Source organism: Lampetra fluviatilis, chromosome 15 (assembly GCF_964198595.1).
Source record: "Lampetra fluviatilis chromosome 15, kcLamFluv1.1, whole genome shotgun sequence".
Lineage (NCBI taxonomy): Eukaryota > Metazoa > Chordata > Hyperoartia > Petromyzontiformes > Petromyzontidae > Lampetra > Lampetra fluviatilis.
Genome location: NC_136289.1, coordinates 8,374,855 through 8,400,284, shown reverse-complemented (window position 1 = coordinate 8,400,284; position 25,430 = coordinate 8,374,855). Strand labels below are relative to the sequence as shown.

General features: G+C 48.0%; 1 protein-coding gene across 1 annotated transcript in view; it reads left to right on the top strand.

Moving 5' to 3' along the window:
- Window positions 1-11,148, top strand: part of LOC144936179 (lipopolysaccharide-responsive and beige-like anchor protein) — a 287,536-nt gene extending 276,388 nt beyond the window's left edge. The window contains exons 53-56 of the mRNA XM_078863117.1: window positions 5,094-5,195; window positions 5,308-5,504; window positions 5,836-5,987; window positions 6,804-11,148. Of these exons, the coding sequence (XP_078719243.1) occupies window positions 5,094-5,195; window positions 5,308-5,504; window positions 5,836-5,987; window positions 6,804-6,903 (551 nt within the window). The 3' untranslated portion in view covers window positions 6,904-11,148. The remainder of the gene's footprint in view (window positions 1-5,093; window positions 5,196-5,307; window positions 5,505-5,835; window positions 5,988-6,803) is intronic.
- The last annotated feature ends 14,282 nt before the right edge of the window (window positions 11,149-25,430 follow it).

Sequence of the window (25,430 nt, the reverse complement as noted above, 5' to 3'; positions counted from 1 at the left end):
CGAAACAATTTTCAACTGGAGCGTAAGTGGTGCGTCTGTTATTTTATTGTTTCGCTGTTTTTGTTTCCCCCCATTGATTTCAGTTGAAAGCGTTTTTGCCAGCGGACTATATAAAGGAGCGAGCGAAGAATCTTGGTCGTCTCGTCGATCTTGCAAGCTCCAAACTTCCCCACTCGCTCGGCTCGCCACGTGAATTCAGTGGCCGTGCCGTAGCTTTTCTTCGCCTCTCCTACGAGTGCCCTGGCCCCATTCCGTTTCCTGTTTGTACGGAGAGGCCTTTGTGACCGTCAGGCACTCCGATAATTAAATTGAGGACACGCGTTTCTTGGATTTCGATCTGAAGATCGTTATAATTTACTTAGTGTCTCAGAAAGGAAGCTCAGTAATTCAAACCTTTGTTGGTTTTGGTTAAAATCTCAGAAATGCCAGCGAGTAATTAAAGCGTACAGAGGGGTTTATTTTTTTATTTTTGAACGGATGGCCAAACCTTAATTTTCATTAGTGCTTATTTGCCAAGGACACATAGTCACGTGTTGTGTTTACTCAATGTCAAATCAGGATTCATCACACCTAAACACTGGTGGCAACCAAGACTGGAAATCCTGACAACCATCGCACAAATCCCTTAAAACAAACTGTGGTTGTAATTCATTTTTGTAAAATAATAATGCGGCAATACTCAGTTGAAGGGATATGGAGGAGTGGAAACTCTGGCGTTTTGAAGGTTCAGCCAGTGCAGATCTGTGAGGCCCGTGTTAAGTAACATGGCAGTCTACGTAGAAAAGTAACATTTAAATTAGTGCAAATCAAGGCCTGGAGAGCTGAATTTGCACAAGCTTGTTTTTTTCTTAATTTAAATAACGTGATATTTATTTTATATGCTCCAAAAATTAGTACGAGCATTGGTTGAAGGTGAATCTAAATATGCCTCAATTGCATGAACAATTAGATTTTACATGTTGGCAATGATGCACTCACACACTCACACGTGTTCTAAAGCATGTGATTAAGTAAAGCACAAAGCTTATTGAAATAATACTTTAATAGCGGAGACTTTTTTAAGAACCCCGCTTGACCTTCCTGGCTCTCCTTATGGTGATAAACCTTCTTTTGGTTGAACGGGGGCAAGGCTCAAGTTTCCTAATCGCTGTGGTTTTGACCTCACTGTTTATAGTCCACAACAAGTGTTTTAAAGTCTTTCTACTCACAGTTGCCTTTCCTCATGAATGGGAGGGGGGGGTTGATGTTTTTTCACACAATTCTTCACAACGCTTTGAAACATTAATCATCCGCTTTTATTCAGGCACTTATTATTTCTCAAATCGCACGGTCGCGATCTGGCATTTAATTTGCCCTGCGCCGCCGCGGCCGTGGGTCCTGTTTGTTTTAAAAATTTCACAAACTGTAAATAAACCAAAAGAGAACTTGTGTGGATGTTCAATTTCGGCAAAAAAATATTAGCATTTCCAAGAACACCGTCAGGCACCGATGGTGCGTGCCGCACGCCCGGCTCGCAGCCTTGTTCGTTTGCTTTAAGACGCTTTTTTTACGTGAACTACACCGAAAAAAATAATACAATAACATTTCCTGCTGTGACTTACATCTGATATGTCATGCTTCATGGTAGAACAAAGCCAAGGGGCCGCTTTTTCTACCCAACTCTCTCTCCTCTTGTATTTACATTTATTCCGGTAATACATCATTTGTTAGCATTAAAAAAAAGAAAGGTGCTGGACAGATGCCAGACGGCAAGCCCAAAGTTTGTGTAAATTCTGAGAGACCACTCACGTGGGCCGCGACACGGCAGACGAACACGAAGAGGCTTTATTAAATAATGTAATCTGTGCGTGCAAAAAAAAGCCAAAAGGAGCAAAAGAAAAATACGAAGGAAGTAAAAAAAAATGCCCTATCCTTGGCAGCCAAAAAGCGCGGGGGGTGGTGGGAAGGGGGCGGTGGGGGCCAGACATAATTCTCCGGCACTTCCTGGGATTTACTCATTATAAAACAAATTGCTTGCAGCTGAGAGTGCTGCCCAGGCTGGGCTTCCCTTGGCGCGGTCCCCTCGGCCGGCCGCGTGCACACAGGCGATGGTTATCGCGGTGCGTGTCGCCCATTAGGCCACGCGGCGTGAGTGAGTAATCCCCACCACCATCACTACTGCCCGCTGCGACAGCGGAGGTGCCGTGGCTTGCGCAGCCGGCTTCAGCGCCGACGGGAGCGCGGGTTTGTTTCGTCGGCCGCGCTCGGGAGTAGGAAGCCCGGCGAGCTGCCAAATTTGGATGAAAAGTACCCGGTGTTTAAAGAGAGGCAACTTCTCGGCTGCAGCACTGACTAATGTGAACGGTTTTTTTTTCATCTGGCGATTTAAAATTGGCTGTGGTTTTGCATGTTAATTGTTGAAATGAGGATGAAAGTGAAATTGTAGTTGGGCTTGTTTTTTTGTCACGGTGATAGGATATTGAAGTGCATGAAAGAGAAGCTGAAATTGTTTGCAGATGTCTGCCGCGTCCTGAGGGCATTAAATCTTCATTATCAGTTGCGTGAGCAGCATTCGCAGACAGCGCGTGCGACGTCCGAGAATTATTATTATTATTTATGAAGGGGCGGCAGGGAAAAAAAACACGCACACATGGCAAAGGGCTACCTCACGAGTCACCTCATTCAACACGAGTGCAGAGACTCCTCAGTCGGAATGTCCTTGGGAACGTGGCTCGCCGGAACGGGAGGACACTCTCGCCTCGCGATCTGCTGCCCCGCGTGTCGGCGTGCCACCACCAGAGAGAGAGAGAGAGAGGAGGGCTCGCGGTTTATTTTCTAATCATTAGAGCGGGGCGGCAATCAGCTTGCGAGATGCAACGAAAAGCGTTGACCGGGACACATGATCTCGGAACTCGAAAGGGGCATAATTGCTTCCATGCCGGGCGCGCGCCCCCCGCCGGCTCTGGACAACCCTGAGAACCTCTCGGTGCGCCGTCTCCACGGCTCCGCACCGATTGAAGCGCTGTTTTGGCGCGAACGTCCCCACCGCTGTAATTGCTCTGGAGAAGCGAGTGTTGTTTTGCTCGCGCAAGAGCCGCGATTCGGAATTTGTAAAAAAAGCCAAAGAAGAGATTGATAAACAACGTTGATCGATGTCGGCTGATGTGATGACTTTCGCTGACAATTAATCGTGGAATTTTTTTTTTACATTGCTGATAAATAGCGCCGCATTGATAATAAATATACACGCGCGTACGTTACGGTATATTTTCAAAGCCATTAAATTGATTAAACTTTTATGTAACACTAACATCAAATATCATGTCAGAGATTTAGTAAGTAAAAACAAAATCCAATGTAATGCATCAATTTGTGAAATGTCACGCGCCTGTTTAGAGTTCAGTCTCAGTGCCATGAATCACAGAAAGCAGTCTGTGAACGACTTGACTGGAAATCTTTCCGTTAAAATTAAGACACTACCCGTGTGGGTTATCACAGTTGTGGCGCACGACTGTACGCCGTGTTTTCGTGCCCTTCGGCATGATGTCCGACGTTTCGCTCCGCGTCGCTGGGAGCATCTTCTGAAGCACGTGCGGCGACACATGGTGGAGAAAATCGGCCCGATGCTGCGGGTGACGACCCGAAAAACAGTCGGAGCGCTAAAAAAAAGGAAAGAATTAAAGAAAGCCAAAAAGACCTGCTTGCAATTTAAATTCAGGAGCACTGTTTGTATAAAAAAAAAGTGGGAAAAAAGAGGACTTCCATAATTGCCTCTGAACTCTTACAGATGTTGTCGCGCGTTTCTCCTTCCTTTCTCGCCGCGCTGCCCGCACAGCGCTGTTTGTTTGCACACTGAGTTCACTTTTCCACGACTGGGAAGTCAGCCGAGAGGGTGGCCTGGGAGAGAGAAAGAGGGGGGGGGGAGATATTTTTCACTCGTGAAGAGTTGCACGCCGTTTCTTTTAGGATTACAAACTTAGCGCCGTTGCTACGCATCACCGTCATCACCCTGTGGCCCCCGTGTGTACTTTTTGCGGCTTATGAGCGAGTGCAAAAAACCCGCGCCATAATTCTTTCCCGCTTTGATCGGTCAAGCTTGCTCACAGCCCATTGGGTATTGCGCCGTTCTGTTTTAGCCGCAAATTACTTTGAAATGTCATTGGCGTTAAATTATTACATTTCCATCGAGGCAACGCACATCTTCAATGAATCTGTTTCTAGGACTCCATAAGTTAAGTTGACCGATATTCTCATGCCGTAAAGTTTTTAATCGGTGTCCCGGCTGCTATTTTGCAGAAATATTGTTTTTGTTTTCTTTTCTTTTGAGTGTGATGATGCCGCTTTGCTCGGTAGCGGTCTCATTGTTATGACAGCCCCTTCCGTGCACAAATACTGACACTTGTGATTGACTAATGATGATGCCATGAACTCGGGCCACGTACAAAGTAAATGCCAGGCATGTAACAATGCATCGTTTTCTGAATTGAAATGTATTCTTCCACTCACAATCGTTACATCACATCGTTTGTGTAAGAATATAGAATTTAAACCGCCGTATACAAGCAGTCTATTAGATGCATCCTAATTGAGTGAACAGAACTGTGCAGACGATATAGAGAAAGTGATAGACGATACAAAACAGTAAAAATAGACAAAGAATGGCTTCTCAGCCTGTATTACGATCGCAAATCATGACAATTTATCAAATTGCTTGGCATTGGAGTAGAGCAAACGAAAGGATACAAACCTGGAACGATAACAAAGCGTGCAGATGAGATGGCGTCAAGAAAGGAAAGAAGAATGAACCCTTGCATCGAATCGTCACCACAAACTGTGTTGGTTCGACAGACCGCGATTGGGATGAATCGCTAAAAGCCTCGTTAATTCATGGCGACTTCGTCTTGAAAGAAGCGCAGGTGTCTGCGTTTGCGGTGACAGTGTGAGTGACCTGCGTTTGTGGTGAGAGAGTGAGTGACCTGTGTTTGTGGTGAGAGAGTGAGTGACCTGCGTTTGTGGTGACATAGTGAGTGACCTGTGTTTGTGGTGAGTGACTCACTCTGTGTTTGCAATGGCAGAGTGAGTCACTTAGCCGCCCTGCTCTGCGTGTCTTCCAGGAAACATGCGCAGCCCCCGCGCCATCCTGACGGGCCACGACACGGAGGTGACGAGCGTCGCCGTGAGCACTGAGCTCGGCCTCATCATCAGCGGCTCCATCGGTAACCTGTCTCTGCCCCGCTCACGCCACAACACTGTGACGATGATAATAACAATGACGATGGTGGCGATGATGACGATGGATGTCTTCGTCCTCTGCCGTGTGGTGAGCAGGGAGCCCCTGCCTCATGCACACCCTTGCGGGCGAGCTGCTGCGTGCACTGGAGGGAGCGAGCGCCACGGCAACGCCACTCCTACTCGCCATCTCCCAGGACGCGCTCTGCTTCGGTTACTACGACGACGGGACGCTGCTCAGCTTCAGCGTCAACGGACGACTCTCTGCGCGAACGCCGACCGGCGACACCACAAGGGTGAGCGTTGCTTGATCCCTGCCTCGAAACGCGCACGCATCATTGCTCGCTATGCAGTGCACTGTGGGTCCGTGTAGTGTCTCATTGCAACTGCAACTCAAGACTGTACAGATAGTGGGCATATTTATTATATATGGAGGCAGCCATACGAGTATATTGGTCTCTGTGTGAGTACTGTATCTGGGTCTTGTGTGCGAGTCTGTGGGTCTCGTTAATGTTACAACACAATGTTAGATTAATACGCAATGCAATCTGGGTTCAGATGGCATCGAAATGCCGCTTCCGTCTGAATACGACGCGTCGGACCCGAACGCTTGATCTCTATGCCCAGGCCATGGTGCTGAGCGTGGATGGGCAGTACGTGCTCACCGGGGGGGACAAGGGAGTGGTGGAGGTGTGGCGCGCCTACGACCTCGCCAAACTCTACACGTACCCCATGTGCGACTCGTCCGTCAGGGCCCTTGGCCTGTCCTATGACCAGAGGTGGGTGACAACAGGGCAGCTCTCTGTGTGCGCCGATTTCAATTGCAATTTAATCGTTGTCTTTCCTTTGCCAAGTGTTTTTGTGCCTCTAGGTTTCTTACCCGAGGATGGTTTTACTAAACCTGCTTTTACAATTCATATTCAGTGAATTTCTAGCGTTTGCCAAGATATGGTGTAGTTGGTAGAGCAGTAGGGGTCTCCTAATCCTGAAATATTACATCCACTCACCCCATTACCATCACCTCTCCAGAGTGCGCAAAACAAGCACCACATGGTAAAGCTACGGCGCTTAGTTAAAAACGGCAGTGGCCGTCACATCTAGATTACTCATCGAAGTGTGGAAATGTGTATTTCCATCTCTGGCTTTTATTTCACATGTATGACCATATTGCACGGAATGCGCTCGATCTTGGAAACCAGGCAGAGTTGAGCCTGGGTGGTTGGTGCTTGGTTGGGGGACTACCATGCATAACAGGCGTTACGGAGCCCGGGGCCAGGTTGGGGAGGGTAGGGGTAGCAGATGGCAGTACATAAATATCCGTTGTTGTACTTCTATGCTTCCTGCCTTCACCAAACCCCCACATTGACCATCGTGGTGAAGTATATTCGAATGAGCCCCACCACCTGCAATGACATGAGAAGGCCCTCATCCACCTGTGGATGGACAAGATAGGAAAACATCACGTGACCTCACAGACGATTGCCAGTGACACGGCCCGAAGGAGAGATGTGACAACTTTATGTTTTGCATGGGTGTGCGTGCATGTGCGCGTGTGTAATTGACGGATGTATACGCATCTGGCACGTGTGTTGCAGGGTTGTGATTGCGGGCATGGCGACGGGAAGCATCGTTCTCTTCCACATCAACTTCAACCACTGGCACTGCGAGTACCAGGAGCGCTACTCCGCGCCCTAGCGAGCCCCGCGCCCCAGCCGCCCCCCACCCCCCCCCGCGGCTGAGATGGCGCCACCAAAACCACCCCTTCCCTTCCCGTGCCTGCTGGTGCGTTGCCAGTCAGCTCATCCCCCGTCTCTCCCTACCGCCGGGGACTTGGCACGAGGCTCGCGTCACGCGTCTTGACGAGACGTTTGTTCTTGGGATCAATCGGCGGATCGATCGGGTTAATTGGTGTTTGGTTAGCGGCACGCCCCGGCCGCGGCTGCTTGAGTGGGCGGTGGCGTCAATGCGTGGCGGTGATCTGGAAAGTGGAACTCCGCGGGGGCTTGGCGGTGGCCTCGGTACGAGAGCGGACGTCAACATTTCACAGTGAGCGGTTCGGGTTTACACGAGAAGTGCAATGTGGGGGCCATGCACAACGCCGTCTCGCTTTCGTTTCGTTCTCTCAATTGTCGTCGCGTTCTCGTGCTGCATCATGCTACTGAACTGGTGCTCCTCTAACCCGCTTGAGCTTTTGGCCGCGGCCCGGTGTTTTGCTCGTTCGTAAATCGCTCGCTCAAAATAATCAAACGGCGCAGACGGGCGGCATTCGCGATGACGGGTCGCGTCAGCTGGTGATCGCCGGTCATTCCTGTGCAGGATCACCGGCTGGACCAGACTCTCGCCTTAGTGAGTGAGGCTCAATGCAGTAAACGAAGCTGCCTTCGTCTCTTTGCCTGCACTCTTTGCGGCGTCCCGGCCCTTGGGGACTGGGATGCAGGTGGCGTTCTCTTTAATTGAGGCACCATCGATGTAGTCGTCTGTGGCCTATTGTAATCATGCAAGTGTGATTCTTTACCCGAGTCATTGAGAGCAACAGAAGTTTGGGGATACAAATAAAATCAAGATGTTTCATGCAACCTGCAAATGATGTGTAGCGCATAACCTCAGTCTGGATCAATGTGTTTCTTCGTCTTAATTAGCGGTGAAATCGTACCACGTAAATATTTATGCTAGAATATTTAATTTCTTTAAGGGTAGGGTGGTTGGGGGTAGTTATTTCTTAATTGATTGTCGAATTAAATGAGTTTAAAAACACATCAATGAAGTAAAAACTGTTGGAAATCGTTCTCGGCTAATCTCCTGCACATCGCCAAGATCCATTCCGTCATCGTCCAGGTGTGGTGGTGCCCTCACCTGTAGCTCACCTACAACCCCAGCGGCCTGGGGAGGCGGGGCATTGATGGCGAGATGGCGCACGCGTGCGCACCACACTTGTGTCTGCAGGGCAGTGATGGTCGTACCGCCCACGGGACCTATCTGTGCCGAGTTGGAGCATCGTCCCGTCATTGTGTGTTTGGGGTTTTTCTCCAGACCCCTCCGGTTTCCTTTTTTTATCCAAAAAAATGCTAAAGGGATTGAGAGCCCACAACTCTCAAGCAGCACCGTCACGAAAAACCATTGTTGAGACTCGGTGAGGCTATCCTCGATACATTTAAATAGAATAATGTTCACGTGTAATACACCACCAGTACCTACCTGTTCACATGGGTGGATATAATGGCCATTCGACGAACAGTTTGTTTTTTAGATGTTTGTACTTAAGATGGAAATGTAATCGAATAACTGATGTCTCTCACCATGTAGAGTCGATGTGCAGCCTTGTCACGCTGTCACGCCATCATGTTACTGTAGTTCCTACGGTTATACGAGTTTGATGCGACATTCCGAAAGCATGTCCGGTGTTTGACAATCGCTTAAAACTTGATGAGGTCTTTTGGACATGTCGGTCTTCTCCACTTGGGATGCACTTATTACAAAAAACACTTTCCCGACGAACATTCGATACCGCAACTAACAATCATGCTTAGGCCTCGTCTTCCCAAGAAAATACGGCAAATGCATCCCATGGGAAAAAAAAAATGTCTCATACTTTTGGTAACACAGTCGTAGGCATTGAGCACCCACCCGGAGCGGATGTTTCGGATGGTACGATGTACCTGGTGGTACCGGGTTCCCGTTTAACCTCCCCCTGCCCCCCCCCCCCCCCGCGTGTGGGTACAGCATTAACCTCACGTAGCTGAATTCAGAACGGCAGGGCCACCCTGCTCATTATTACCCTGGGCTTGCATTTTTTCTTCTTTAATTTTTTAAATGGCAGCATATTAAATAAGGTGCGCCTTGTCCTCACTTTCACTCTTTTGCTTAGTCGTGTGGTTTTGTGCCTTTCCCCCCCCACCCCCCGGCTTTTTAAGTGTACCGTGTAAGAGTGTGCCTTGCAAAAAAAAATGTTAAGTATAAAAAATCTAAAAATATAGTGCTACGTAAAAAAAAAATGGTTGACGTTTTTCTAACTCGTAACCTCAAGACTGGAGTACAAAGGGATTCTTGTTGGCCGAGTCTGCCACAGCTGCTGGAGTTGGTTATCTATGCATAAGCCAGCACTGAGCTGCCTGCTGGGGGCTTTACGTGTGGCCTCAACTTTGCACGTTCAGGCATATCAGAACTCGCGATTATTCGTTGTTGGAAGGCGAATCTGTAACAACTAATCGAGCGACGAGCGACGACCTCTGCAACGTTTGGTATCATTCAAGAAACATTTCTCAACAGATTCTCGTTAAAACGACGGAAATTCCGCACTGATAATGGCTTCATTACCTGTATCAAGCAAGGTGGTACATGCACACATGCAACACATGTGCGCACACACGTACACAGACATGTGCGTGTATGTGGGGGTTAAGTGAGCATTGTGCTGTTGGCGTTGAAATTCCCTCCCCTCCCCTCTCTCTCTGCGTCCCATCATTTAGCAAGTGCTGCTCAGGGACAAGTTGGGGAGCTTATAAAATATTGAGTGTGGCTCTCTACCTGCGAGCAGCTCTGCAGGCTCGCTGCGCTGACACTCACGGTCTCGCACGTTTTGTTTCCTGGCGTTCCAACACCGAAGCCCTTTGCAGCGCCGAGCCAAACTCTCCTAGTGCAACCGTGCTCTAGAATCAGTTCGACAGAGCCCTCCGAGGCAGTTTGTGATTTCATCCTTAGTGGCCCTCGTGTCACCCCGTTGCAGTGCGTCGCTGCCCCTGGCGCTACGGAACCGTTTTAATTAGCGGAAGACGCTGCGGACAAACGGCGGGCCAATTTGCGTGAGTGTGGCATGACACCACCTTGACGATTGTCGCTGAGAGTAAAATTAGCGATGCCTGCATTTCCCTTCTTGACGGTCGGCTCGAGCAGAGGGGAGCGGGAGGGATTCATGGAGTCAAATTGGCGAAAGGCGCACGTGCATCTGTGCATTGTTTTCATTAGCAGTGAGATTTGTGCACCAGTGGTGCCTATTAAAACTGATGACAGAGCCAGGGAAAGTTCATCTCGCCCACGGCTTTTGGATCAAAATGCGTCTTCCATCACCGGAAAGACGCGAGCCCTCGTCGCGAATGCTTTCTGCTCCACATTTGGTCGGCCACGCCACGTGCATCTAAATCGAGGCAACTGAATGTACACACTTGTACAATTATGCATCTAAATTCTGAACTCAATTGGCCACGCCTGTGCACAGGTGACAACATAAATGCAGACTGCACAGGATGCCCACCTTGCCGTGCATCCCAATTGACTATTCCCATGGATCATTCAGATCCAGCACAAAGGCAAACTTGACTGATTATACACCCTTTTTCCACTTGAATATTTGAGTCATGCCAGCAAAGCACAGGTGCTTTTCCACTGATTTTTTGCCGAGCCAAGTGGGAATACGGGTCGGGTTAATTGGTTCATTCATTGCACGTGTCGTCAGCGGCACGGATCGGATTCTGCAGTGGAAAAACAACCTTGTGCCTCTTAGGCCACACTGGGTTGGCTCTGCGTGGTGCAACACTGGCGTGGCTCGGATGTACAGTGGTATAGAGGTAATGGAGGTGGCTGTTGATGGGAGGAGAACACTGCTGCACGAGTCGGTTGCAAAAGGAGGTCCGCCGAGTACTGTCGAGGTCCCGACTCCCACGATGCCTTAACGCTGCCCGGGTCGTCCCCCGCACAAGTTCGTGCTGTTGTAAACGGTGCGTCACTCGAATCGTAACGTGATGCTGGGGAGTTTGTGCCTTCTCCGAATCTCCATGTACCGTTGCGTGTTTTTGTACGGTGGGTGCATGTCTTTTAGGTGTACATATTTTTTTGTTGCCTCCGCTAATTCTGAGCGCGTGCTGTGAGTTTCCGTCGTTGGCTGTTGGTGGTCTTTGTTGTAGTGGCGTTGAATTCCAAATAAAAAAATATATATCTTTGAAGGGTTATATTGTGCTGTGGTATCCATTCTCATTACTAACCCGCACTGATCAATGTGGTGAACTGTGACTGGCGTTGTGAAATTCAGCAAATCCCATGACCAATAGATCAAGAGCATGGCGGGAAGGGCTTTAAATTATAAACTTAATGTTCTTGTTTTGTGCTGGTGAATTTTTTTTTATCTGATGGTATTTTTCTTTGCTTCACATTTCACCTCCCATGACCGACACGGCTTGGGGGGAGGCCTTCATCAGCAGTGGATTGACAACAGGTAAATACAATTAGGCTAAAACTCTTTTTCCAGAATTGCCCTTGGTACCCACACAAGCAACTTTTTTTTTAAGCACACAAATGTGGCATTTGTGCTAAAACACAAAATATGGAAATGATGTTCCAATTTGTGGCCCACAATACTCTCGGTTCTTTCTCGTTCTTGTCTCTTTAGTCTATCTCGTCGGTTACTCCTCCGTTACATGCATGGCGCTCCGAGATCCATTGCTTAAGGGTGCCTTTTAAATCTAAGTTATTATCAGTGGCTGTCTTTAGCAGGAATAAAACCGGTGACTTTTCATCCGGCTCGGTGGTGAGCAGATTGAGTGGTTTGGCCTCCCTCGGCTGTTGCTTCTGCCCCCCCCTCCACCAGATCATCACGAGGCTGTTAACAAATTGAAGCCCTCGGAATTGGATGAAGTGTCAGGGATTCACTGACACCACAAGAATCTACTTTTTTTACATCGTGGCAAATATGCTTCTATTAGTTGCAGTGGTCACGCGAACCGATTGCTTATGATATATAGCAATTTTAAATGTATTCTTACACGTACAATTCGATGTTTTATCTGGGCAGCCACCGATTAAACCGGATTTTTTAGTGTATCGAGTTGATGGTCTCGCTCGGTCACCAATCACTGAAAATTATCGTCAGAGTACACTTGGTTTTTCACTTCATTTTGCAAAATTCCAGCTCTTGAGACTGAACGAATGTCTGTTTGATTCAGTCAACAAATACTCTTTGCAGGGTATATAAAAGGTGTGACCATAGTGGTGGATTAGGGGGCCTACTTACGTAGTTCTGTGAGAACATTTTCTCGAGTTCTTCTCCGACACGGTGACGGCTGCAGAGTTCTGAATGGAAAATTTCTCATCTCATTACAAAATGGCAAAAGTACGATTCGACTCGTAATTGGAGAAAAATGTCAAGTAAATACTTTAACAAGGGAGAACTGATTTTAATCGATGAACCGATTGCATTGCTGCATGCGTACGCCCTTACACCGTGCCCCGACGTTTTGCGTCGAGGCTGTGATTGGTGTCCTTCATTGAGAACTGAGTTTTAGTTGGTGCATTAACAGCATTCCATTACAAGCCATTTTTCTCATATAATTGCCATATCTGCAATGTTCTGAGAAATAGCTGTGTGTGCAGTGGCAAATGGTTTGTCATAAAATTCACCGTGACATTCCCATTTTAAAAAGCCACATTTCCTTGCCATTGAGGTGTTTTTTTATGTTCTACTTCCCTTAATATCATGGCAAGCAATTTATTACTTCTCAAAATTCTACCAATTATTGCCTCATTAACAACACGAACTGCAATTACTGGCAATGTAAGTGGCTTAATTTTCGAAGGAAAAATTGGGGGCGGGGGATGTGGGGGAGCGGAAAGAGGCTGGCTAAAAATTTGAAGAAAAGGTCATCAGAATTCTGCTTTGGCAGTCACGAAAAACCCAGAGGCTTTGAAAACCGGGGCGACTATTTCTCGGCTGTTAATTTTAGCCCCGCGTAGAAACTGGACACCTGAGCAGTTGTTCCTATAAAAAAAAGAATAAAATAAGGCTTGGTGACGGATTGTCCATCTTGGCTTGTGCCTCGGTGGCTCGTGAAACTGCACGTAAAAAAGTGTGGCGGTGACATGGTGTGTGTAATTGGTGAGAGCGTGCGTAATTTACAACGGCTCAAAAAAATAAAATGAAATAAAACAAGGAAAAAGCCACCCACATGCTCTCGAAAAATTGGCTCTGGTTTTTTTTTATGCACCAAACCTGTCTGCTTGTGTGGCTTGTTAATTGACAGGTCTACAGCAGGATTTTAGGCGGTGACTTCACCTGTATTCCTCTTCAGATATTTTTAGAGGAACAAAAAAATAAACAGCAAGGTTCTAACTTTGAAAATTATTATTGCGCTTTCATTACGAATAATTTAGTGAAATCACTTGTGTTTTTCGATAAGACTTCGGTCGACAGACGGATAAGGAGAAGCTTAGCGTGTTTTTTGCTGTCGTGTTCGAATGTGATCTTAACATGCTTACGTATGGATTTATTTTGTTTACATCTTTGGTGCCTTGTTGCCCTTGGTTTAGAATGTTAATAGGATTCCCCTTTGCTGGGTTCACCGAGGCTGAGAAGAAGCCACACAATTTCAAATTCCCTTTCCTCAATTCTAGAAGAATAATAACTCTGATCTGCTTCATTTTGCGCCTTTGGACCAGTGCTCAGCCAACTGTGTGATTTAAAAAATACATCCCGTGCATTCCATGTAAGGCGCCAGGTAAAGGCACCCACTCAAGATACATCGTCTACAGCTGTCTGTGTGGAACCAAATTGAATATTAATACACTAAAAGCGCGGGACAGTAATGGTCATTGTGATTTACAAAAGTGTCAACGCAAATATGACATAAATTGGAATGCGGCTGACGTCGGCAACTCCGGCAGTCCTTAAATTTCGTGATGTGATTATCTTGCAGATGACGATGGTGAGGACGGTAATGATTCATGGCTATCAAGGGCGTGATATTGTCAGTGACTGGTGATGCATATCATGATTAATAATTGATAGGTTTATTCAGTTTCCATCATGTCAGAATATTCATACACTAAATAAGCTCATATGAATATTGATGGAGAATTATACGCTTTCGAAAATCCCAAAAGATAGAACAGGTGGTAATTATTATTATTCTTTCAAGTTGACATATGCAAAAGCTTGTAGGTGCAAGCATTAATGCCGGCCAAGTTACTGACATCTATTACCGTACACGCGCCCCACACTGGCCTAAATCATGCGCCGTAAATGAGACTGTCGCTGAGCCGCGATCTCATTACAAGCCACAAAGGGGGCCTGGAAAAAAAGGCCCCCTTCGTGTAACGGCCTCGCTCACACAAGGGGAGGGGGAGTGGTGGTGGCGGGGTGTGGGGGTGTGGGGGGGGGAACTCGCCACCGACTTCTCTTTCCAATTACGCGCCCCTTGCCCGGCCGGCTTCCTTGCCCAGGCTGCAGGCTCCTCCGAGCCCCCTGGTGACCGCATCGTCACCTCGTGACAGCGCCGTTTGTGAGAGGGTGGATTTTAATGGTTCGTCCGACCGTCAATATTAGCACATTTATTATATTTGCGACAATCAACTTAATTCACTTGGCTTTTTTTTAATGCAGGCGCTTCGGGCTTGCAATGCTGATTCTGCACAATGAAGCGGATTGGTTTTGATGGTTTTATGTTACTGCGACTGGATTTCAGAAAGTAGAAAAGACAATACATGACTTTGCAGGTCATTAGGGCGGGAGGGAATGGCCTCATTGACGAGAGAGCCCCTTATAGTGTCTTATGTTCGTGGGCTCCGAATCCATCATACACACGAAATAAAACGAGATCCCAGATGTCTCATCAGTACCCAGAGAAATCTGCAGATCCCAAAATCCAAGGGACTGAAAAGCAACCTCATGGTTTGAATTTGCGTTTTAGGAAGCCTGCAATGGAACAAATCTGCTGTTTTCAATTTTTCTGCACCTGCCAATGTTTACAATGCTTGTCACATTAAAATAGATATTTGACAAAAAAATAAATTTCCATTATATGTAGAGTTGAGCATATTCACATGGCTTATATACCCACATTTCTCAGTTGGGTCAAAAGGCCCTTCAATATACATGGAAGAACTACTTCCACGTAACGGCAACAACATGAACTGACTGGTACCCTAGCGGCCACTCACTAATGCTCCAGAAACGTTGTCAAGGGAGCACAAAAGAGGGCTTTAACGTTCTATCAGCGGTGCCTCTTCCCTGCTGTGGTCAGCATACAGACCCATGTCTAAGCTCAGTCTAGGCTCATGACATCCATCATATCTGACTTCGTAATGTTCCCACATTCGCATCCAGTAGATTTCTGATTTTTACAACAGAATATCATTTAAAAAATCAGGGCTTAATTTCAGCCAGGTCTGTCCAGATAAGCAACCCAAAAAAATGTATTACTGCACACGGCAAGCGACATCCGGTATATTTTCTCACTATGGCTTTGGCTAACAGCACCGACTGCGGCCGACCAACTACCCGTTACTCCTCGACGGTGTTGGGGAATCGGGGCTCGTGCAAGCAGCGTGCACTAATGGCTGGTAATTGAGGGCGGCGCACGCACACAAACACGCGTGCCAAACAGCTGGCACGCCGCTCGGCTCTCTTCCGTGCGCTCATCGCGGAACGAGTCCCGCAGGAAACATGTCATTTAGCCGCCCGTTCCGACGGGGCAATAAAAAGGCGGCACTAAGTCGAGGTAGCTAATTGTTAGGGTGCTTCTTTATGGCTTCGGAGAGCACAACTCCGTCCACGAGTGGAGGGGGCGTGCGGGCCCACTTTACCGTCGCAGTATTTCAGCGCGAACGACTCTATTAGCATCGAATAACTGGGCGGGGGGGGGGTCCTCGTGGCCGTAAATAAGATCGTGCCGTTGGCACCGTCTCGCGGGTTAGGGGGTGTTGCGAGGAACGTGCGCGCTTTAATAGCCACGCACACGTGCATTTCAAGTGCGAGAGGATTACGATAATTGCCGGCGTTTATCGTTTATAAGCTGCGGCCGCCGTGTGCCGGAATGCAACTGCAGTGGTATCCTGAGTGGTGAGATACATGTCTTATTTAGTAATGCAATATAATTGTAAAATAATGATCATGTTTTGAGATTAGTAAAAAAAATGTTTAGGTTGTTATGTGTGTCCCCAAGTGAGAGTTACATCATGTTCGTACAAGCATTGGGCATTCATCTTCTTGGTTCTTTCGGTAAAGTCACGTAGAATGGAAATAATAAAATAATAAAAATAAAACATAATAAAATAATTCTCACGACGTTGTCTTCTCGACAGACCTGTTCTACACCTGAGGACGGCTGCTTGCGTTGTGGCCGAAACGTCGTGAGAATTATTTTATTATGTTTTATTTTTATTATTTTATTATTTCCATTCTACGTGACTTTACCGAAAGAACCAAGAAGATGAATCCCTGCAGTCACGAAAGCTTTAAATCCAAATTTAACCGCCTCATTGGGCATTCGTTGTTCTGAATGAGTGACGGACACTCCACATTACTATGGTAGGCGCCCATCCATCAGTTACTCACCACTGCACCACCGATCAGCACGGTTGGCTACGTTCGGTGCGAAAGAAGTTCAACACACGTACAAAAGCAATACGTACCATTTACATCAATAGCAGAACAATGTAGCTGGAGGGAAATGTTACGTTGTTTTGTAATTAGGACCGAGTTTGCTTGGAGTGGGTTAGGCACGAGATTTGCCGAATGTCGTGTCGCTATGGCAGGGTTAGATGGAGTCCAACCCAACCCTCCCCAGAAGCTGTGCAGCAACCAGATTCATCTGCCTTGCTTGAGCCCAGACCTCTGGTGCATATTGTACACAAGGAATTATGGAGGGGGGGGGGAGTTATAATCAATCAACATCTCCCTCTTGAGCAGTGAAGTGGCAATGGTTTTTGCTACTGTGTGCACTGGAGTGCCTGTTTGGTTGTGGGTCATTTGGGATGTTTGTATTTGGAGGCAGGTGCATTGTGTGAAAGAGATTTTAATGCAGAACAATTATTTGGTGGATTATTTTTTCCAATATTTGGCGTTCATTGGGTGATTCAGCAAAAGTGTACGCATTCATAAAATGTAAATGTTTTCATGCGTATTATTACAGTGCTGCTACTTGTTAGTACTACTGTTACTCAAATAATGTTTACTTTACAGCATTAATTATGCAAACCATCCAAGCATTACCAAAAAGCAATAAAAGCATAATTACAGCAATTTATACATGTCATAAAATATACCATCAACAATATATTTCATATATTATTTACTTCAACACAAGGAGTGGGTGGGCTACGTTTGTAATGATGCAGACACAAAAACAAATGCACAGACAAAAATAAAATATCTGAGAAGCTCTCTCTCTCTTTCTTTCGACGGTCTGATTTTATGCTTTTATGGCTAAGAGCAGTCCAGCGCGAGCTTGGACATTTGTGGCTCGGATACTCAGGATGGATGGACTCGGGTTATGGAGATGATTCTGTGGAGTGCTGGCCCAATGCCACCACCGGCACAAGAGAGAGAGAGAGGAGTGAGAAGGTGGGGGGCTGGGTAGGTTGGGGGGGGCTTCGCGACCGATATTTCTGGTGCCGCCCTTCCCGGAGATGGCGGTTTTATGTCTGCGGCGGTTGTAAAGCGTTGGCCGGCGGGGAAGAGTTATGGGACGGTGGGACAAATCCGCAACATGCGATTAGGCAGCTTGCGGTGAATAACGAGATAAAAGGATAATGCATGCGTGTGTTATTGCAGTGCCGTGCCGCGTGGGGCTAGCGTAAATGGCGCTAGCTGCGGTGATTAATGGCAGGCGTGTTGCGCTATCCATCAAGGCTGACGGAAATCAGCGTGTTCAGGGAAGATACCGGGAAGCTTCGTTCGGCCTTTCCTTGAATCTGCTGGGAAGCAGCAGCCCGTGTCCAAAAGTGGGTTATTTTGAAAAATTGCTTGGCCTTCTCTTTATAATGGCCTTGTTTCCAAATATCTCTCTCTTCATAGCATCAGTGCACGCGTTGGGAAGAGGGGTGGGGGGGAGCTTGCCGCTCATGTCACAGTTTCTTCTTCAATACAGAAACATTCCTATTCTATTCAAGCGTTTTTTTTGTACGTAATTCGTGTGGCAGCTTGCAAAATTAAACAAGATCATCTGCCCATTAGCCTATGTAATCAAGCCCAACAGCAATGCATGCTCCAATCAGGGGGCGCAGGTAATGCGATATCATTAAACAGATGCTTCCGTAATAAAGGGTTTCACCGTCGTGTTGATGCGATGCCTTCAATTTCAAATGATTGGCCGTGGCAGGAGCGTTAACCTTGTTAAATTATCTTGTGCTGTCGATGATAAAACCCTTTAGGGCTCCACGGTGATTTGAGGGCCCCGGTGTATAAGGATCTCCCTACACACCCCCGGCGTTCCGCGCACAATTGCTCCAGTCGGCATCCACGACCCGAAGCCTTCTCTGCCAAGTCGCCTTTGCACATTGGTGCGCGGTCCACCTTCTTTCAACCAACGAACGCATGACAGCTGCGATGAGAGACCGACCGCTCCTCTACTTCAAGAGATTGACAAACATCCTCCAATTGTCCACCGATTAACAGGTGTGTTGTTGTGGCTAGCGGTGTATAACTCGTAGAAGATCAAGAGATGGACACGGTCCACTATTTTCCGTTGACCAATAAACAGTTGCGTGCGGTGATGGTTGTTCATTTGTGTCACCGAGCGGAGAAGGTCAGTTGATGTGAATTGTGAACTGTGGTGGCCCGGGGCAAATTTGACGCGTAGCTATCAAACGTGAAGGCCGTGCAACCGCAACGGGGGCCTACGAGCCCAGAGGGGCCGGAGCACCGGCCTACAGAGTGGCGGGCCCCCATTTGCTCCTGCACACTGACCGTGCTGCACGACTTGGTGGAACGCCTGTCAAAGCGTCGGTAGCACGGGGCAGCAGGGATGGGTGAACAGACGACGATTAACGACCAGGACAACAGCACCACACCCGGGACTAAACCGAGCGTCGCATCAACTAGGGAAGTAAACGCGTGATGCCGGAATGCATCCCTGTGTCCCTTCCCACATTCAAAAATCCAGGTCGCCTCCACATCAGCGGCCTTTCCCATGGCCTCATCAAGGCACGCATGGGAATTTAGGAGGCATCTGCATTCTGTCAGCAGCAGCAGCAGCAGGATTCCCCCAGCAACTCACTCATCCAACCTTCGACTCGGGAGCACTTGGCGGCTGGTTTGCCATGCCCAACGTCGTGAGAGCATCTATTTAGTCCGAGCAAATCGAGGATCACTGGGGAGCGGTGGCACACTGGTTAGCACTCTCATCCGACAACCTGAATACAATTCCCTGGCCACAGCTAACATCAGTGGTCATATCCAAACCGGTCCTGGGCCGGTTCACCAACCCCATTTGTCAAGCAGGGGATCGACAAGTGGCTAAACATTTTTCGTGAGAACTGCTGTTTGTGTTTAATTTGTTGTCCTTCCCCCGTACCTCCGATTAGCACGGTTGGCTACGTACGGTGTAAAAGAAGTTTAACATGCATGCATGCATACACACATGGGTGGTTGTTGTTGTTCTGTAAACTGAGGCTCGTCTATAGATGTTGGGCTCTCATGCAAGTACTTCGACTCAACTCCTCAAGGATAGGTTGATGTTCCCCCAATTTATCCACAGCCCCGTTGCAACCTGCAGCTATTGTACCAACCTGCCCATTGTTTGCAGTCTGACATTAACACAGGTTAATCAAAATTCAATTGCTCAATTATTCATAGGGAATTACCTCGTAGAAGAGCTCTTTAAAAAAAGTTACAATTTATGTGGAGGGTGATTGTACGTATATTTTTTATTTCTTAGTAAATCATCCCAAGGGATTTTTAAGCGCGCGTTTCGTCGATAATAATTGCTATTATTTTGTTTTACTTTATAAGTGAGCTGCATTAAGCTGCATGTGACCTGCAAGGAGACCCTGTCTGCGTTGCAGTTTATTGTTTACAGCGTGTGGAAACTTATTGATATCGCCGTGCTGGGCTTCGTCCTTGAGAGCCGGGCTGCTGGGAAAGGTCTATTCCTGGTTTTTGCCAAAATCAATGGCCCACGAGTTACAGCAGGTAGCTATCCTGTGTCGAAACTGACACTGGGCGATGATATACCTCAACCCGGGAAAATAATTCTTTCCTATTACTGCATCTCATAAAATTCATCTCCAGCCCATCACAGGAGACGCTGATGGAAAATCTATACGGTGGCCGTATTGTCTTCGTGGCCATTAAAAGCGATATTTTGAATAACGTCCCAGTGCCGATGGTCAATGGCTGCCTGTCCACCGCACCGTATACTTTATTATCAATCATCAGCCATTATCAATCCACTGCTAGATGAAGGCCTCCTCACCTCCCCCCCACCAAAGCCATCTCTCATGGCACCGAGATTGCAGCAATGTACCTTTAACCCACACAACAAAATACTAATTTATTTTGTCCCTTATCATCAGAAGGCATCTATGCCACTGCAAATGAATGGCATTAGCTGCAGTTCTTCAGGGGGCTGGCTGGGCCATCGCAAGCGTCTGGCAGATGAATGCACGACAGGCAACTTTTGTTTGTGGACGCGAGGCCACGGAGGGCTTTCGGGTGTAAACAGCGGTAGCCTCGGGGGCCACTTTACGTCGGACTTGACAGCGATGAGGCCGCTTTGGCCATCAAAAAGGCCCTCCCCGCCTTTATTGCCGATCGATCCTGCCCCGTGCCACCACTCCGCGCGTGCGCCGAGCCGACCGGAGGCGTCGGTGCAATGGCTTCTGTTAAAAAGTATCAATATCCCAGTTAATAGAAATGAAATAAATTTTTTAGGGCCGGAGCAAAGGTCGACACCTGAAAAATTGAGTTTGTCTGTGGAAGAGAAATCTCGCGCCTCGCTGCGAAAATTGAGGTCAAGAGGGCGGCCGTTTTGCGCGCGGCGCGACGCGTCCGATGAATTACAGAGTCCATTACGGGCCGGGCCTCCGAGCGGTAACATTAAATAGCTTAATGTGTCATTTGTAGCTCCTTCATCACGCCAGGGTGGCCGTGTAAGTGGCTGCATTCGAATGGAATTGCTTCCCGCGCGCGCGCGCGCAAGCTCTCATTAAAGCTACGCTGGGCACGGAGGGGCTGATTGCGGGTTAGGGTATCTGTGGGTGGTGCTGCCCCTATCTCTCGCGCCCCAATTCCACGCCGCAGCGTATTTTAATGTAATGGGGTGCTTTGAGTAATTGGTACAATATACTCGGGTATAATTGAGTTAATTGCAAACCCAAACTAGAGGGGGTTTTTTTTAACCTCGCGGCGTTAACGCTCGCAGCCATCTGCTTCACCTTTATTTTATTTTATACCTACGTGACTTTACCGAAAGAAGCAAAGAGCATGCTTCACCTTTCTTGTGGAGTAACAGCGCGCGCGGGTTTTGTTGGCACATCCATTCATAGCGGCCACGCGATGTTTTGGTAACGGAGCAGTTTTATTGACTATTTGCAGACAAATTGTGGCCCTCGGGCAAAAGCTATGTAAGCTGCGGATGGGTGGATGAATGATTTGGAGTGGTATTAATGCGGGTCTGGATGTGTGGCTGACTTAATACACTCTAGCTCAGCCAATGCATCATCAACGTAAAATGTGTCCGAAATAGTAATGAGTTTATTCTTTTAAAGATTCATTTTATAGTACTGTTCAGCATTTATAATGAAAATCCTCAGAAAAGAAATCCCATCGTTATTACCTGTTATTTTAATGCACAATGTTATTGCTTTTTCTGGTTCTTTCGGTAAAGTCACGTAGAAGGGAAATAATAAAATAATACAAATTTCACAATTAAATTCTCACGACGTTTCGAGTGCAACACAAGCAATCATCATCAGGTGTGAAAACCACAGCAAGAATATTTTTCTGTGGTTTTCACACCTGATGATGATTACTTGTGTTGCAATCGAAACGTCGTGAGAATTGTATTTTTTAATTTGTATTATTTTATTATTTCCCTTTTACGTGATTTTACCGAAAGAACCAAGAATATGAATCCCTGCAGTCACGAAAGCTTTAAATCGAAAGTTATTGCTTTTATCGCACTGAGGAAGAGCGGTGACGCAGTGGTTAACGCACTAAATCCAGACACCCGAGTTCGATTCCCGACCATGGGCCAACACAATTGGCGAGTGATATCTGAACCTGACCTGGGCCACCCACTTTACCAACCTGCATAGGGGACGGCGTGGTGAAGTATGGTCACGATCCCTCATCAGTGACTCGTGCGCGTGGTGGCCTTGATCCAGCACTGGATTGACAAAGGAGCGTCAATCTAAATCCATTATCACACTGCTCCATAACCATATTGTCAAGTGCTACGATGAGATAATGATATGGAGATGGAATCGGGATTACAAAACACGTCACCTTGCTACGCGAGCACTCGCAATATGTTCAATAATAAAAACGCGCGGTGCAGTTGTGGCTCAGTGGTTAGCACTTTTTCTGCGAACCCAGAAAAAACGAAGTTCACACCAAACAAAGACAACGGTGCCCCGTGTAGCCTTAACAGACTGATGGGGCAAGTGCTGTGAGCACCTGTGAAGACCGGGACGGCACACGAGCGGGTTGGTGGACAGCATCACGCCACACCGCCTCTCTCTCCCTTGTGGCGATGTTTACACACTGCATCAGGTACTCATTTAAGGCTGAGCCGACCTAGGGGAGGCCCAGGACCTGTTCAGATCGTCACTGGTGTTGGCCGTGAGCGGGAATCGAACCCGGGTGGCCGGGTTCATAGCGCAGCCTGCTCACCGCTACTACACTACCATTCCCCACTGCACTACCGCCCACACACAACAACAATCGCCATTTGCGACCAAGTGGTGGTTGTGGTGACGTCGCCACGGCGCTTGTGCCAGGCTAGGTGCACGTTAAGGCCACGTGATGTGTCGAACGCCCGCTGGCAGGAGGTCACAGGACAGACCCAGCAGGTGCCATGGGTCGACTGAGAGATGACTGGGCCGATGCACCACCTGTGCCCCCGACTGTGCCAACGTGGTGTATTTTAGCCGCCCGGCGCTCCGTTCGTTTTCTGAGCGTTGCTCCTCTGCCCTCCGTTGTTGCTGGAGGGCGACTGCCTCCAATTGCCCAGTAGCAGCAGGGTCCTTTACGAGCCTCCTCCACAGAGGCCGATCTTGATAACGCTGGTACCAGTCATCGGCAAGTCTACTCAGCTCCAAAGACAAAGGTCCCCCAGTTTACCCTTAGGAGACTGTTCGGGCAAGTGCTGTTAGCGAGCACCTATGAAGGCCGGCACGCCATATTAGGGGGTGGGTGGCCAACACCACGCCCGGCCGCCTTTGTCTCCCTAGTAGCGATGTTTACACACCGCACCAGGTACTCATTTGAGGCTGACTCGACCGAAGGGAGGCCCAGGACCAATTCAAATAATCGTCACCGGTGTTGGCCGTGAGCAGGAATTGAACCCGGGTCGCCAGGTTCGTTGCGCAGCGCACTCACCGCTCCACCACCACTCAGCTCCACACACACGCGCACACGCACACACACGTCCATGTGTCCGGCTCACACGCACAACAAAGACAAAGATCCCCCATATAGCCTTAACAGACTGTAGGGGCAAGTGCTGTCAGCGAGCACCTATGAAGGCCGGAACAGTACACGAGGGGGTGGGTGTCTCCCTAGTGGCACAATGTTTACACACCGCACCAGGTACTCATTTGAGGCTGAGTCGACCTAGGGGAGGCCCGGGACCGGTTCAGATAATCGTCACTGGTATTGGCCGTGATTGACCGCTAGAATTTAAAATGTTATACCAATTCAACGGGGGGCAGACTAACATGGAAGATACTGACGTTATATGTGAAATTGAAAAGTCACACGCACACGCACACACGTCCATGTGTCCGGCTCACACACACACGCGCAAGTGCTAACGTGCCTGGCTCACGCCCTATCGACGAGCCCTGCTTGATCTATTGCCATTAGCGGCGCTGCATCATGAAATGCACAATTACAGCACATCACGTGAATAAAACATGCCGCCACCCCACACACACCCACCCCCCAGCTCTCGATCCGTATGCCTGGGTATTGATCCCGGCTTACGGGAAAACCGCTACGCGGCGAGCGGGGTTAGTGGAGGGGTGGGTTAGCTCAAGGGGGAGTTAGCGGAGGCGTGGGTGGGTTTGTGGAAGGGTAGGTTAGTGGAGTGGTGAGTTAGCGGAGAGGTGGATTAGTGGATGGGTGGGTTAGTGGAGAGGTAATTTAGTGGAAGGGTGGGTGGTTTTAGTGTAGGGGCACGTGTTGTACCATTAACCCGATACCCGTGCCACCACCTCAGCGTTTGACCCCCGAGCTGGCGGAAGGGCCACGCTATGGTGCTGTCCAGCAACGCACTTGTCACCTCACCTGGAATCAGACTGGTAAACTCACGGGGAGAGTGAGTTTGGACGGTCTGGCTAAGTGTTTTGATATGTTGACCACTGCAGGTGGATCAGCAGGTTAGCGAGGCTAGTATAGACACTGGTGTTAGGAATAAAATGCGACCCCCTATCCAATTAGTTGTCATTCATAGCCCGATGTCTGGGTCCCTTCCAATCTTGGGCCATAGTGCAGCCTGCACACCGAGTAGCTACGCCATGGAAGTTTTATTCGCCAGTGTCACTGAATTTATGGTGGCGTATTGACCTTTGATGGGGGTGGAGTGGCGGCGCAGTGGTTCGGGCACTGCCCTATGAACTACGTGATGTAAATTTTGATTTAAAGCTTTCGTGACTGCAGGGATTCATATTCTTGGTTCTTTCGGTAAAGTCACGTAGAAGGGAAACAATAAAATAATACAAATATAAAACAATAAAAATTAGCACGACGTTTCGATTACAACACAAGCAATCATCATCAGGTGTGAAACCCACAGCAAGAAAATAAAAAAAACACTTTTTTAAAACATTTCTTGCTGTGGTTTTCACACCTGATGATGATTGCTTGTGTTGCAATCGAAACGTCGTGAGAATTGTATTGCTTTATATTTTTATTCTTTTATTGTTTCCCTTCTACGTGACTTTACCGAAAGAACCAAGAATACGTGATGTAGGTTTGCTTTCCGTCCAAGGCTAACATCAGCGATGAGCGGCATCTAAACCGGTCCTGACTCTCGACAACTTCATGAATCCGCACTGGTCAGCGTGGGCGAGGGTGCGGTAGAACAACTCCTCATGACTGACATTGCGTGGGGTGAGCTTCATCCGGCCGTGAATTGAAAAATGGGATGAGCAGGTGGAGTCATGAAATCCGCTCATGTGCAGGTGGTTAGGCGATTATTACATTTCAAGATCATGAGAGATGGTGGCTTGGGGAGGCCTTCATCCAGCAGTGGAGTGGCCAAGGCTGATGGTGAATGTAATGACCCTTGGGGATT